This window comes from Malaya genurostris, chromosome 2, assembly GCF_030247185.1.
Source record: "Malaya genurostris strain Urasoe2022 chromosome 2, Malgen_1.1, whole genome shotgun sequence".
Classification (NCBI taxonomy): Eukaryota; Metazoa; Arthropoda; class Insecta; order Diptera; family Culicidae; genus Malaya; species Malaya genurostris.
This window is the reverse complement of record NC_080571.1, coordinates 16,991,182-17,004,979: the sequence shown is the minus strand read 5'-3', so window position 1 is coordinate 17,004,979 and position 13,798 is coordinate 16,991,182. Positions and strand designations below refer to the sequence as shown.

General features: G+C 39.7%; 2 protein-coding genes across 2 annotated transcripts; one reads left to right on the top strand and one right to left on the bottom strand.

The window, feature by feature from the left end:
* The first annotated feature begins 2,031 nt into the window (after window positions 1-2,031).
* Window positions 2,032-4,849, top strand: LOC131428333 (endoribonuclease CG2145-like). The gene is made up of 4 exons (XM_058592227.1): window positions 2,032-2,426; window positions 3,006-3,918; window positions 3,978-4,410; window positions 4,469-4,849. The coding sequence occupies exons 1-4, from the start codon at window positions 2,363-2,365 to the stop codon at window positions 4,700-4,702; spliced, it is 1,644 nt and encodes a 547-aa protein (XP_058448210.1). The 5' UTR covers window positions 2,032-2,362; the 3' UTR covers window positions 4,703-4,849.
* A 66-nt stretch (window positions 4,850-4,915) lies between these two features.
* On the bottom strand, window positions 4,916-12,959 carry LOC131428335 (uncharacterized oxidoreductase YoxD-like). Its single transcript, XM_058592228.1, has 5 exons — window positions 12,586-12,959; window positions 12,333-12,509; window positions 12,013-12,269; window positions 5,035-5,163; window positions 4,916-4,970 (listed from the first exon to the last, which is right to left on the bottom strand). The coding sequence occupies exons 1-5, from the start codon at window positions 12,946-12,948 to the stop codon at window positions 4,916-4,918; spliced, it is 981 nt and encodes a 326-aa protein (XP_058448211.1). The 5' UTR covers window positions 12,949-12,959.
* Window positions 12,960-13,798: the final 839 nt, after the last annotated feature.

The following is a 13,798-nucleotide window of genomic DNA, read 5'->3' as shown; positions in this document are numbered from 1 at the left end:
ACAGCCTAGCAGAAAACGCCCCAACGACGAGGAACTCATTAAATTGTACCGAGCAAAATTCAATTACAACCAATAGCACAGACCAAATTACCATACGCACCGACCCACCGATATACAGATCACTTCCATACATAAGATGACTCTCACCAGCCATAATTAATACCCTCAAAACTGATTATGATAACATTACAATTTCAACTAAACCTATCAACACGATAGCCAAAATTTTACCAAATATAAAACAACCAATTGATCTGCTGTCACAGTTTAATGTTATATATAGTCTTCCATGCGAAAACTGCAAGATGAATTACATCGGCATGACTCGATCATCTAAAAACAAGATTATACGGTCACAAATCAAATATCAATCAGTACGATAAACTAAAAAGTGATGGTGCAGTCAACACCGACGAACGGATGATCGCTCTAGGGGAAAAAACTGCGCTCATTAAACATATGGTCACTCATAATCATACTTTTGATCTCAAGAGTATTAAAATCATAGACAGAACGTATCGCTCCACCGCTCTACCGATTTTAGAAATGTGTCACATCACCAATACGAACAACAACGTTAACCATCGCACTGACGTAGATGGTCTCAATACAACTTACGCCGGCATTCTTCACACCATCAAGGCATCGAAGTGTGGAAGAAAGAAAAGCACAAAAACAGCCGAATTGGAGACATCAATCATGCCCACCACGTAATTGTACCCACAAACCAATAAACTAATAATTGTCAGATTCACTGCATACACCAAACTCTGTGGCAATAGTGCTATCCGATGAAAAGTTCTTCAACGAACTTAGTTTATTTTATATATGTTACCGTAAATAGACAACAGACATCCCACCGTTGGAAATCAACGAAACTGACAATAACGATTAGACCAAATTTCCCTTGAAAAAGGCCATCAAAAACGGCCGAAACGTCGGGCAATCTTATAAACAAATCGTTTGCCTATATCCATTTGACTGAGAAAGCCGCATTTTTCCGATAAAACTCCAAAACAGTCGATATATACAAAGTTGATAATATATTTAACTTTTTCGCGATGTTCGAAGGTAACCATTTATTTGACTCAGCGTTGTTCATCTATTTTTTATTGTGTTGGTAGTTTTTACCCGAAATTAAGTGGCGGCAGAAGCAAGTAAATATTGTAACAAAACGGGTTCGATTTTGTATTGCGTTGGAGGATGAGAAGTAGGCACAATTATGTATATAGGTTTGGCAATATGTATTAAATCTGTATCCTGCATGAAATTCGCATGGACGTATACAAATCAATACATTACAGGTAATTCTGTATGAATGGCAACTCTGTTGGTAAATGAAAAAAATAAACATAGGCGCCATCATGACACATGTGAGTACTGGCCCAAATAAAGGAATATTCGAAATGACCGTTAAGATGATTGAAGAATCTAATTTGAGTGTCCTGTCTGTTAGTCTGTGACTTAGTCGTTTTACAATTCTGCTATACGACTACATAACTGCAAGCAAATAATGCCTGTTTCGTTTTTAACACATAAACAACAGCGCATGCCAAAATTGTTCTGATTCGTGGTATCAAATTGTCGTTTCCTGTAGTTGCGGAATATGCAACCCAACGAGTTTAAAGTGGAACTCGCAACGATTTCTCGAAGCTATTTACCATAAACTAAAAATGAATTTATGAATAGTTCCAAGTTAGACGTAGTTAGTTTCTATAAAGCTTGGTACAATATGTTTTTTTTCTTCTAAATCCTGGATAACTGAGTTTCTTGAATCCCGGAAGCTTAAATTTTCTAGTTAACTCAATTGGAAATGATAAACGAAGCACAAGTGAACGGTACTTTATTAAAGGAACTAAAACGATGTGGAATACCCCAAAAGTTCAAAACAAAAACAATTAGCCATTCGCACAGTTCCGATCGATAATTTTGCCATTTCGGCTCTCGCCTACTTCGTGCATTTGTTGTTGTCTTCCACCACAAAACAGGTCTAATCAATCAACGCACGGAACGTTTCTGACCCTAGTCCATCGGCCGGCGCACGATCAGAGTATTCAGTTCGTTCGCGATCGTCTCAGTGCCAACACGATTCTTGCAAAGTGCTCCCCGGTTCCTCCGTTTTTTCCGTTGTTTTGTTTTTCTTTTTCGGGCTGGACACAGCTGATAGCGCTGGGCAACTTCGAAGGGGTCACCAACGGCTGCGACGCCTAGGTGTTAATAGGTTTCGTAAGACACCGGTTTTGCGTGAAACAACGCGATCGTGTTCGGTGTGTATTAACTTTTACTCGGGGCTCGGTACGCCTGACGAATCCTTCCGGGGATAAGCTGTTTGAAGGAACGTTGATTGCCGGCCTTCCACGAGATGAGGGCGTTCCAGTTAATCTGCTTCGGTGCAATTTTTTTAATTGCTTTTTCATCGCTGACAGGTGAGTCTCGCATTGAGATTAGACATTAGCTGCAGATGTGACTCAGATGTATGTGGAAGTAATAAATCACGAAAATGCGTAGCATCGTTGGATGAATGTTTGTAAAATTGAATAACGAATGTATTTAGAATATTGATCGTCACCAACTTCAATTGTTTTTACCGGTTTTGAGCGGATATTGGAAATTGTTTTTGTTCATGCCGTGACCTTGGCACACTGTGTTGTTTTTGCCATGACCGGATTATTTTTTTTTCGAGAATCGCAGCAAGCCAAGTGATGTCATCCCGAGCATCGTGAGATCATAAATGATTGCGAAGCCACTTCTCGTTTCGTAGCAAGTTTGTAATGGGTTTTAAATGAAATCACGATTGATTCAATTAGCTTTCATTTAAAATGTAAATTGACACTATCTTCCAGCAAAACAAAAAAACAATAATAATCAACATTCTGCTCGATGCACGACACTCGCTTTCCTCGAATTGAAGCATTCTGATCTAAGTCACATTGATAGAACCGACTGCAGTTGACTATTTAAGTGCGCCTGTTGACCTTCGTTATCGCCGTTTGTTTAAATTCCAGAGGCCCAGTGGTTCGGTAGCAAAAAGAAGGACAAAGAAGAAGACCCGAACGTGGCGCTACTTTCGTACGTTCCGATTGATCCAGACAAGATTCCACCGGCGGTCGTTACCAGTTCAACGACGACTAGTACTACAACTCCAGCGCCTACTACGACTAAGAAGAAAGGTTTCTTTGGTGGTCTTTTTGGTGGCGGTAGCAAAAAGGACAAGGAGGCAACGTCAACAACCACAACAACAACCACGGCAAAGCCAACTCCGACTACAACAGTGGCAACGAGTACAACCAAAAAGTCAGGTGGATTTTTCGGTGGTCTTTTTGGTGGTGGTAAAAAGGACAAAACCAGTACCACTGTAGCACCCAGCACAACAAAAGCTACCCCAACGTCCACCGTCAAGTCCGTAGCAACGACACCAACCACGAAAAGTGCTGTTTCTTCCACGGTAGCCTCACCAACAGTGAGTACGGCGAAGTCTCCAATTGCCAAAGATGTTCCAATCCCTTCAGTTCCGACAACTGCTGCCTCTGTATCAACACCACCATCCATTCCACCCAAACCGACAACTCCAAAATCCACGGATGCTTTCCCGCCACTACCACCCAAACCTGGTAGCCCAACTCCGGCACCTGTCCCAACTTCAACACTGGCCAGTGCCTGGAACAAACCACTCCCGAAAGATCCGGCACCGGGCTCACCCGGTGTAAGTTTTGTACCGACACAACCTCCTCCGCCCGGTTCGGCCAGTAAAGGAACTACCCCGAGATACAGTGAAGGACCCACGGCAACCGACGAGGAACTGGCTGCACTATCCGAGCAACTGTTTTCCAAGGAAAATACTCAATTGAATAAATACGTTCGCGCTAACTACCAACGCCAAACGCTATCCTCATCCACCGTCGATGATGCATCGGAACCGTAAGCAAAGAATAACTTTCCGTTTTTTTTTTTAGAATTTATGATTACCTGCCTTACAGCTTCCTGTCCGTCGATGAACGCCAGGTCTATGCCATCCCAACGATCGAAAAGATGCGGGCCCTGTTCAACAACTACGAACTGGACACGATGGTTAACGAGTACGTGACGCCGATGGAGAAAAAAGAGGAGAACGACTTCGTCGATGCCCTGCTGGCGACGAACGTCATGCGAAGTGCCATGCTGTTCCTGCAGAAGAAGGGTGTGGTGACGGCGGATCCGAAAACACACCACGAACTGCTGAAGACCATCTGGTTCCAGCTGTACTCGCGAGGAAACGGTAAAATCGGCAGCAGTGGATTCGAGCACGTGTTTCTCAATGAAGTCAGCAACCGAACGATGATCGGCCTGCATAACTGGGTCTATCTGTACGAACAGGAGAAGGCCGGTCACCTCGACTACCAGGGCTATCTGAAAAAGTTCGATCTTGGAAGTGTGAGTGACTCCAAGAAACGTGAAAACTGAAATTTTTATTGTTTAATCCATTTCACAGAAAGGAGAAATCGCCAAAATTCGACTGACGTTCGACAACCTGCCGAAACCGTCCAACTCACTGTTCGTGGCCACCTCACCGGAACTGGAGATTGCCCTGTACACGGTGTGCTTCCAGTTGCGAGCCGATACCGAATGTCCGCTGGCGTACAATGGCAAAAAGTTCACCATCAAAACGTTCACTTTCCGCTATCGGGGCAAGAATCTGATTGGCGGTGCGTGGCCCAATTTCTAGACTCTAGAGAAGACGTAGAAGAAAAAAGCGCGAACCCTTCTCTCCCCCCTTTTGCGTTGTTGTATACTCAGCCGTTTTAATGGATCTTAATCTGTATATTAGCTTTATTCGGAACAAGGAAATACAAGCACTGATTCGACTGCTTTAGTTCTGTGGTAACGGTGATCGCTCAACTGTAGAGAAAGCAGCAAACCATGAAACCATCGACACTAGTCAATTTCCTAGGAACTGGTCCTGAAATAGATATTTGATTTTGCGTGGCATATCACTGAAAGGAAAACAAACAAAAATGAATAATTTATCACCCAGAATGTTGATCAATAAATGCGTACCATACGAAGGTTAACCAGATAACGGGAATCCAGTTGGGAGCAAAGGCTTTCCGTTTGTTCAACCGAATTGATCTAACAATCGATTTGGCGGCTTGCTCCGGATCGACCAGTGGGAATTTTGACAAATATCTGCAAAACAAAGGGTTTGATAGAATATGAATTGTAGAGAATGTGACAAATGTTTTAGATTATTGTCAAACTTTCAACTCTGTCTCCAGCAGGCATAGAACCTCCTCAATTTTTGTAGCAACAAATAACAACTATTCGAATGATTCGAATACGTTTTTGTCGTGAATACGATTTACTTTACTATGGGGTGCCTTTTCAAAATTTACCGTCTGAGAGAGTGATAAGTTTTTGATCGTGAATATCTCTTGTTGTATCAAACGAATCAACATAATTTTTGCTACACGCCATCGGAAATATGATCACAACTTTATGATAAAATATTCAGTTGGGTGACATAATCTCGAATAATTCAAAATTAAACTTTTCTGAAATGTTTGGTATAAACGTGTATTAAAGGGGATAATTCATAAGGCGCGTTTGCCTTTCTCGTATTTTTAAAGCTCATAGCTCAGTGATCTGTGAAAGGATTTATATAATCTAACTACTACTCTAGATTTATATAATCTAACTACTTTCAACTTAAACGTGTATAACAACAGCATTGAAGTATTTCAATAGTACACTATTGAAAAACCTGTCTCATTTGACCCATGTCAACACCAGCCAATCAGAACGCGTTCTGAGGAAGAGAACAAAATATCTACTGATGTACAACAAATCGTTCGAGAAAAATGGGGCTTAATATCGTAGTGAGTTCCACAATTTGATCCTTCTGAAAGGCAGGAATGATTCCCGTATAGCATCCGAATAGTTTCTTTCAATGAAATGCGAATCCGAAATGAAATAATCGAAATTAAAATTCTCTATGCGACTATTTTTATAGCCCGTTAGTGAAAAAGTTACAAACCGCCAATTAGTGAAAAAGCTACAAACGAAAAAACGTAAGAAGAAACCTTTTAACAAAAATTGGATCAGTTTGAATTCTATCGCCACTGCGAGCAGATGTATTTTGTGTCGTTTGCAAAGCTAGTTTCGCTTCCGACAAGAGCGATTACGTCACAGTTGCTAGTCGTTTGCATTGGTGAAAAAACAACGAAAAGTGGACAACGGTGGAGAGCATCACACAAAATCACAATTTACTAAAGAACTATTAGGATTTCTTGCTCGCAAATCGAAGGTAAATATCCTCAGTTTAGTGCAAACCTAAAACTGTTTGATTTGATTTGTGTACTTTGCGCTGTGTGAAATTCACAGTAATAGAGATCAAGTGAAGCCTTCTTTGTTTTGGCGAAAAATGTGGAAAAGGGGAATGCTTGCATAATTCATACAATTGATCGAGTAATTGATGTTCGGAAGTACCAGTTGTTTTCGTATTCACGACATCCAGTTATGTCTCTGACATTACCCACCCGCCTATCGACAACATACGTTTTGCATATTTGAAGCAAAAATGCCGGAAAAGTAGGTTTGAAGGTAATGACTTCAGGTTCATCGATAGCCGTTAAACAAACCATCACAAAATGGATATTTTTGGGAAACATCAAAATAATGAATGAAATATAAATAATAGGAAAACCCTTTTCTAATCCATCTAGTGACGTGGCAATAGCTTTTTTTACCATTTCAATAGTTTCGTAATCAAAACTATGAGATTTCACACAAGTTTATATTCATGTAAAATTTTAAAGATCGATAGCAACAGCGCGGCTTGAACCAAGTGCCATCAGCTCACAATGCACGTCAGTTATTCGTTTGAACCACAGAAGCTCATGTCTGCTTGATGAATAATTGATATATAAAAATCCATACAGCGGCCGAGTGCAAATTATATTCGGAGCCTGTACAATTTTGTACGAGGAAAATTTTGCATCATTTGAAAAGTTGAATTTTACAGGTGACATAATGCTACAAACGATAAAATTCATAACTGCTTAGTTATGAATTTTATCGTTTGTAGAATTATGTCACCTGTAAAATTCATAATTTTTTTCTGTGTGCTTAATACTACACACCTATCAGGTGTACAACTTTGGTTCCGCCGTTTTTATTTCCAAAATTGAAAGCTTTATTACGAAAAAGTGCTTACAAATGTATTATTCAAAGTATTGTCCGTCGCTAGCGACAACTTTCTCCCATCTTTCCGGCAATTTTCGGATCCCGGCTCGAAAAAAGGAATCCTCTTTTGACGCTATCCATTATGTCACCTGTAAAATTCAACTTTTCAAATGATGCAAAATTTTCCTCGTACAAAATTGTACAGGCTCCGAATATAATTTGCACTCGGCCGCTGTATGGATTTTTATATATCAATTATTCATCAAGCAGACATGAGCTTCTGTGGTTCAAACGAATAACTGACGTGCATTGTGAGCTGATGGCACTTGGTTCAAGCCGCGCTGTTGCTATCGATCTTTAAAATTTTACATGAATATAAATTTGTGTGAAATCTCATAGATTTGATTACGAAACTATTGAAATGGTAAAAAAAGCTATTGCCACGTCACTAGATGGATTAGAAAAGGGTTGAAAATGTTGATCTGCCAGGCCGTGTGCCATCGAACGGAATAGGTGGAAGTCAGAAGGGACGACATCAAGGGAATTCGGCGGGTGAGGCAAGACTGCCCGTTTCAGCGTTTCCAGTAACTTTTTGACCACTTTTGCGACGTGAGGCGTGTCGTGTTGGAGGATGAATTTGTCATGTCGCTCTTGATATTGTGGCCGCTTTTCTTTTAGCGCGCGACTAAGGCGCATCAGTTGCGTTCGGTAGCGATCTCCTGTGATGGTTTCACCCGGTTTTAAGAGCTCGTAGTAAATCACACCGAGCTGATCCCACCAAATAAAAAAATCATACCCTTGGCGCCGTGAATATTCGGTTTTGCCTTTGACGAAGTAGCATGCCCGGGCTTTCCCCATGATTTTCTGCGTTTAGGATTATCGTATCGAACCCACTTTTCATCACCGGTTACGATTCGATGTAAAAACCCCTTACAATTTTGTCTTTGAAGCAGTTGCTCACATACAAATAGACGGCGCTCGGTGTCTCTCGGTTTCAACTCGTACGGCACCCAATTTGCTTCTTTCTGAATCATGCCTAGGGCCTTGAGACGTTTTGAAATGGCTTGCTGACTCACTCCCAACGATTCGGCAAGCTCTTCTTGGGTTTGGCACGAATCTTCATCAAGCAATGCTTCTAGCTGTTTATCCTTGAAGGTTTTTTCTCTTCCATAACCATGTTTGTCTTCGACATCGAAATCACCATTTCTAAAACGTTGAAACCATTTTCGACTTGTTCTTTTACTCAGAGCAGCATAGTCGAAAGTTTCTGAGAGCATTCGATGCGCTTCAGTTGCATTTTTTTTCGAATTGTAACAGAAAAGTAAAACCCGCAAATGACGAGAATTGGGCACATAAACAGACATTTTCGAGCGTGAATAATACGAAAACAAGAACAACTATCACTGAAACGGCGATGACAATTCGTTAGGCACTGTACACACTCACTTCAAAGGCATTATTATCTATGTATTTTGACCAGCCTCAGCCGGTACAGCCACCTATCTGAAAACGGCGGAAGCAAAGTTGTACACCTGAGAGAAAAAATCATGTAAATTTTCGTCTTCTGAGGCCGACATATACGAGCGTCAAAAATGACTCATTTTTATGGTAGATCTAACACATTTTTAATGCATGAGGACATACGTTTGAGTACTGAAACATGTAAAATTACACGCCTGCACGAAAGACGGGGTGTGTTTGACACATATTCAAATCATTCTTGTAAAACTCAGTCATTTTGCGAATTACGTCCTTATGAAATGAGTCATATGTGGATTTGCTTCACATATAAATTCTCGGTTAATTTTTCAAAAGGGCGTATAAACAAGTGACAGTTTCTCTTTGTTTACTTTCTCTTCTATTGATTACCAAGCGGTTTCCACGTTTATCACACAACTCTTTGCATGAAATGATACACGAAACTTTCGACTTTCAAACAGAATAGTGATATCAAAGAAAATCTTTTTAATCAAATCAGTTAATTCTTCTGTGAGCAGATCACAGTATTGTCATTTCCAGGAAAAAAGAAAACGAAAAGTGGACAACGATGGAGAACATTATACAAAATCTGTCGTTCTAATAGCTCTAAATGTTATCTATAGAAATATTAAAATTACTTTTTTGCAAATCAAAGGTAAAAATCATCAGTTTAGTGCAAACCTAGAATAATTTGATTATCTTTATGCACTTTTCACTGTACGAAATTCGCACCAAACGCGCGCAAATAAAGCTAGTATTTGGTTGCATGGCATTCAACAAAATAGTTCCGAACAGTTTTTAATATTGTAGAGAATTCCTCAATTTGGCCCTTTTGAAAGACGGAAATAAGTCCCGTAGAGCAATTTTGATAGTTTCTTTCACTCAAACATTGAGATGTATGAACTATTGAAATCTATTAGCGATGGTACGATTTGTGTTACGATTATATTCATGTAATGATTTCTTACAGGTCAAGGCTCAAACTTACAAATGACTTGGAATGGCACCTTACTTCCTGGAATGCGAACGTTATCGTCCGTAATCAAATAGTCTCTTCCAGGACTCCAAACCCACTAACGATCCTTTTCAGCATCCCAAAAGTAACGTAAAGAACTTATTTAGAAAACTGTTTTAAATCGCCGCCCTACATCCTAGAATACAAACGCAATCTTTTGGCGACAGCTGATGATCGTTTGGAATGACAGCTTCCAGTTCCAAACGAGCAAACGACCTGTCAATTACAATGTAAAGCTAACGAAACTGCCAACATTTCGGATCAAATGTTTTGAATTGTTGCCAACATTACATGCCAACATGCCAACACGGATGAGAAGTCGTCACTTTGCACTCCAAAAAATTTGAATTTTACAGGTGACTTAATCCCTCATACGATGTAATTTATAAAGACCTAATTTGTCAAATGACGGAAAATTTTATTTGTAATTACTTAATTTTAGATGAGCTTGAATTTTACTGGTTTCGACTGTAACTTGTGTTCTGCTAGCAGGTTCGACTGTATAAATTTAAATGCACCTTCTACCAGCCAAGCAGATGCATGCTTCTGTGGCTCAGCCGATTAACAGACGTACTTGCGATCCAATGATTCTTGGTTCATGTCGCGGTGGTTGCTATCAGTATTCTATTTTTTATTTCAATGAATTGTTGAAATGAATGTCTTGGAGTCTTAGACACAATATTAAATGTTTTTCGACGTTAATTTGCGTGAACTGCAACGCTTCATTTATGTGCATCTAATAAGATGTAAAATCACAGGGTTTTTTTTTAAGTGTGTGCACTCTAGCATTACCTACACTCCAAAAAAATTTGAATTTTACAGATGACTTAATCCCTCATAAAATGTAATTTATAAAGACCTAATTTGTCAAGTGACGGAAATTTTTATTTGTAATGACTTAATGTTAGATGAGCTTGAATTTTACTGGTTTCGACTGTAACTTGCGTTCAGCTAGCAGGTGCGACTGTATGAATTTAAATGCACCTTTTTCCAGCCAAGCAGATACATGCTTCTGTGGCTCAGTCGTTTAACAGAGTCGCGGCGGTTGTTGCTATCAGTATTCTTTTTTTATTTCAACGAATTTCATGTCATGGAGTTTTAGACACAAAATTAAATTTTATTCCACGTGAATTTGCGTGAACTGCGACGCTCCATTTATGTGCATCTAATAAGATGTAAATTCACAGGGATTTTTTTAAGTGTGTACTCCAAGTTTTTTAATCTGCAGAATTTCACCGAAAATATGGCGTGTGCACTCAGCAATAATCCCTGTGGCTACTGCTGCTAGTTTTTACACGTTTACGTTCTGATCGGCCAGCATCGTGTGGTTTTTTGACATTGTCCTGTTTAACCGATTTGGTGGGACTGTCGAAATCAATATTTTACTGTACTAGACCCATAATTTCTACGCGGACTTTTGTTTTTTCTAGGATATGGTTATTTTGAGAATGGAATTAACGAGCAGACACTAGAAACAGTGTTTAAAAGCTCTGCAAAATACGGTCTATCAATATTGTTTGGAAACAATTATCATATGGACTTTTTCGGAACAGATTTTAAGAGTATGTACCGAAGAAAAAGTTCAGCGGCTTCTAAAAATCCAAGATGGTTACTTCTGCTCTACCGATATTCTTCGAAAATACATCAATTAATTAATATACACTATTTGAAAAGTATGAGAGGCTTTGCTGAGTAAATTAGAAACCTACAAAAATTTCAAGAATTTGAAATAATATCGATTAGTCGTATGCTTTCATTTCGAGATTTGAAACAATTTCAGACAATTCTCTCCCAACATGTAATCGAAAAATCCTCTCCCAAGATATTCATTTGTAGTGACTTTCAAGGAAGTTTGATAGACCGAAATTCATCAATTTTGATTTTGATACAAGACCTTCCGACATCTAGTCTTCAAATCCACTCTAAAAATAATCAATTTGCAACGATTTTTACAGAACACAAATGAACTGGAAATCGACGTGTTGAATTTTTAAATGTTTGCTGATAACTTTTCACAATGTGTCTTTCATAAAAAGAAACCCGCCATGCAGACTAATCATCACCGAATAGAGCCAGTTATATTAGCACGACAAATTATACAAATAAAATGTCGAATTAAGTTGTTAGGTATAATTTAAGTTTTTCCGAGAATTTGAGATTTTTAAAATGTAACTGAACACAATAAAAAAATGATAGTATACGGATGCACGCTGTACTATCTACTATACATCTACTTTTTTTCCATCTTCGACTGACAAGTCAGACAAGCATAGCTGTTAAAAGTGCACCAAAGCAGTTCAGCTTGAATCGTTCGGTATATTGATATGAATTACTTCAATGTATTGATCGATTTCACTTACGGCATTTTCGAAATAGCATCCACCAACTCCCGTCGTGTGTTCAAGAAGAACGGAAATATGGTCGTGATTTTAACGAACTTCGTCTGTCCGGCCAGACGAATCTCGTCGCGAAGCTCCTCCATAAAGCCTCTCATGGCATACTTAGTGGTGGTGTAGTGGCGCATTAAACCAGCCGGCAGAAAAGCGGAAGACGCAACGATACTCACGATGTGACCCCTCTGCCGGACGTACATTCCCGGTAGGAAGGTGTTGACGGTCTGAAAAATGTCAAGTAGTGCAATGATTTTCTACAGGGTTGCTACAATTTTACATTTACTTACATAGAAATTTGCCAAAATGTTTACGTTGACCAAACGTTGCAAGTTCTCCGGAACGTATTCATCCGACACCAGGAAAGGAACCAAACCAGCATTGTTGACTAAAATGTCAACCGGTCCCATTTCGTATTCGATATTCCGCTGCAGTTGCTGCACTTGGTCAGGGCTAGCCACGTCGGTCTGACAATCACATCACAGAAGACCCAGTTAATTGAACCTACATTTCTCAAGGCCACCAGTTCGCCTACTTACCTACCTTATAAGCAACGGCTTTCACTCCATAGTAACGCAGCTCCAGCACCGTCCGTAGGGCATTGTACTCATCCAAGTCGGCTATGATTACGTGGCAACCGTGCTTGGCCAATTCGATAGCGATCGCACGTCCTAATCCGTTTGCTCCTCCGGTGACCAGCGCGTTCCATCCGGTGATGTCTTTCATTTTCTTGCACACAAGTTTTCTCAGCAGCAGATACCCAACAAGCGGAATCACCTTGGCGACGAAAAGCAACACGTTGTAGACGAGTTTCACCAACTGCGGAACAAGGACCCATGCCGATCGAGATTTCAACGGACCGGCGGGATTGTACGGTAAGTTTTGGAACTGCTCGAGGCTTCCCATTCTGCGCACGACCAAAGCACATCGCTAACTAACAGGCTGGCAGTTTGCTGCACTGCGAATTCATGTGGGAATCGAGCTGTTACAGAAAACAACCAAACCAGTTTAAGGTTACGGAGCTGCATAGCTCTGGTCAGTTGAATGAAAAGCGAAATGCTGCGATGCTCAGCGCCGACGGTTTCGAATAGTTTGCGGCACGGTCGTCGGTTATGATCGGAATTACATCGTTTGAAAAAAATAAATTCAAATGAAAATGTTTTTCTGTTGCGATTCTGTCTTGTCCACAATTTGAATGTGGACAAAAGGGTGATTGTATGTGTATTATGTCTTCGAATAAATTGGCCTATTGAATCAATAGTCATCTCATTACTAGTGTCGCCATATTATTTTGTCGAGTACTCGACTTTCAATTAACCAATTGTGATAAAATCGGATACAACATTTTTACTTCGGCTCTAAGAAGCAATACCGTTAAAAAAATAATTCAAAAATTGTTCTATTATATCTATCTATCTATCGTCAATTTGCTGTTACTGCAAATTACACTCTAACTAATGGTTTTCGTTTATAAGATGGAGCCGTTACTCTAGTAGCAATTCTTGAAAAATAAATTGCCTGCAAGTTGTTCGCACCGGGTTGCCATACATCACATTCCAACATGAAGAAGTTTTCTAACACAGGAATGATATAGATAGAAAATTGAAGAATTCTTTAAAAGTATATAACAGTTCGGCTGAAAAGTTCGTATCGTTTAATAGAAACACACATTTTTATTGCCAAAATTCGTTTTTATTATTCAACATAATTGCCATCAGAGGCGATACAGCGATTATAGCGATCTTCCAACTTTTCG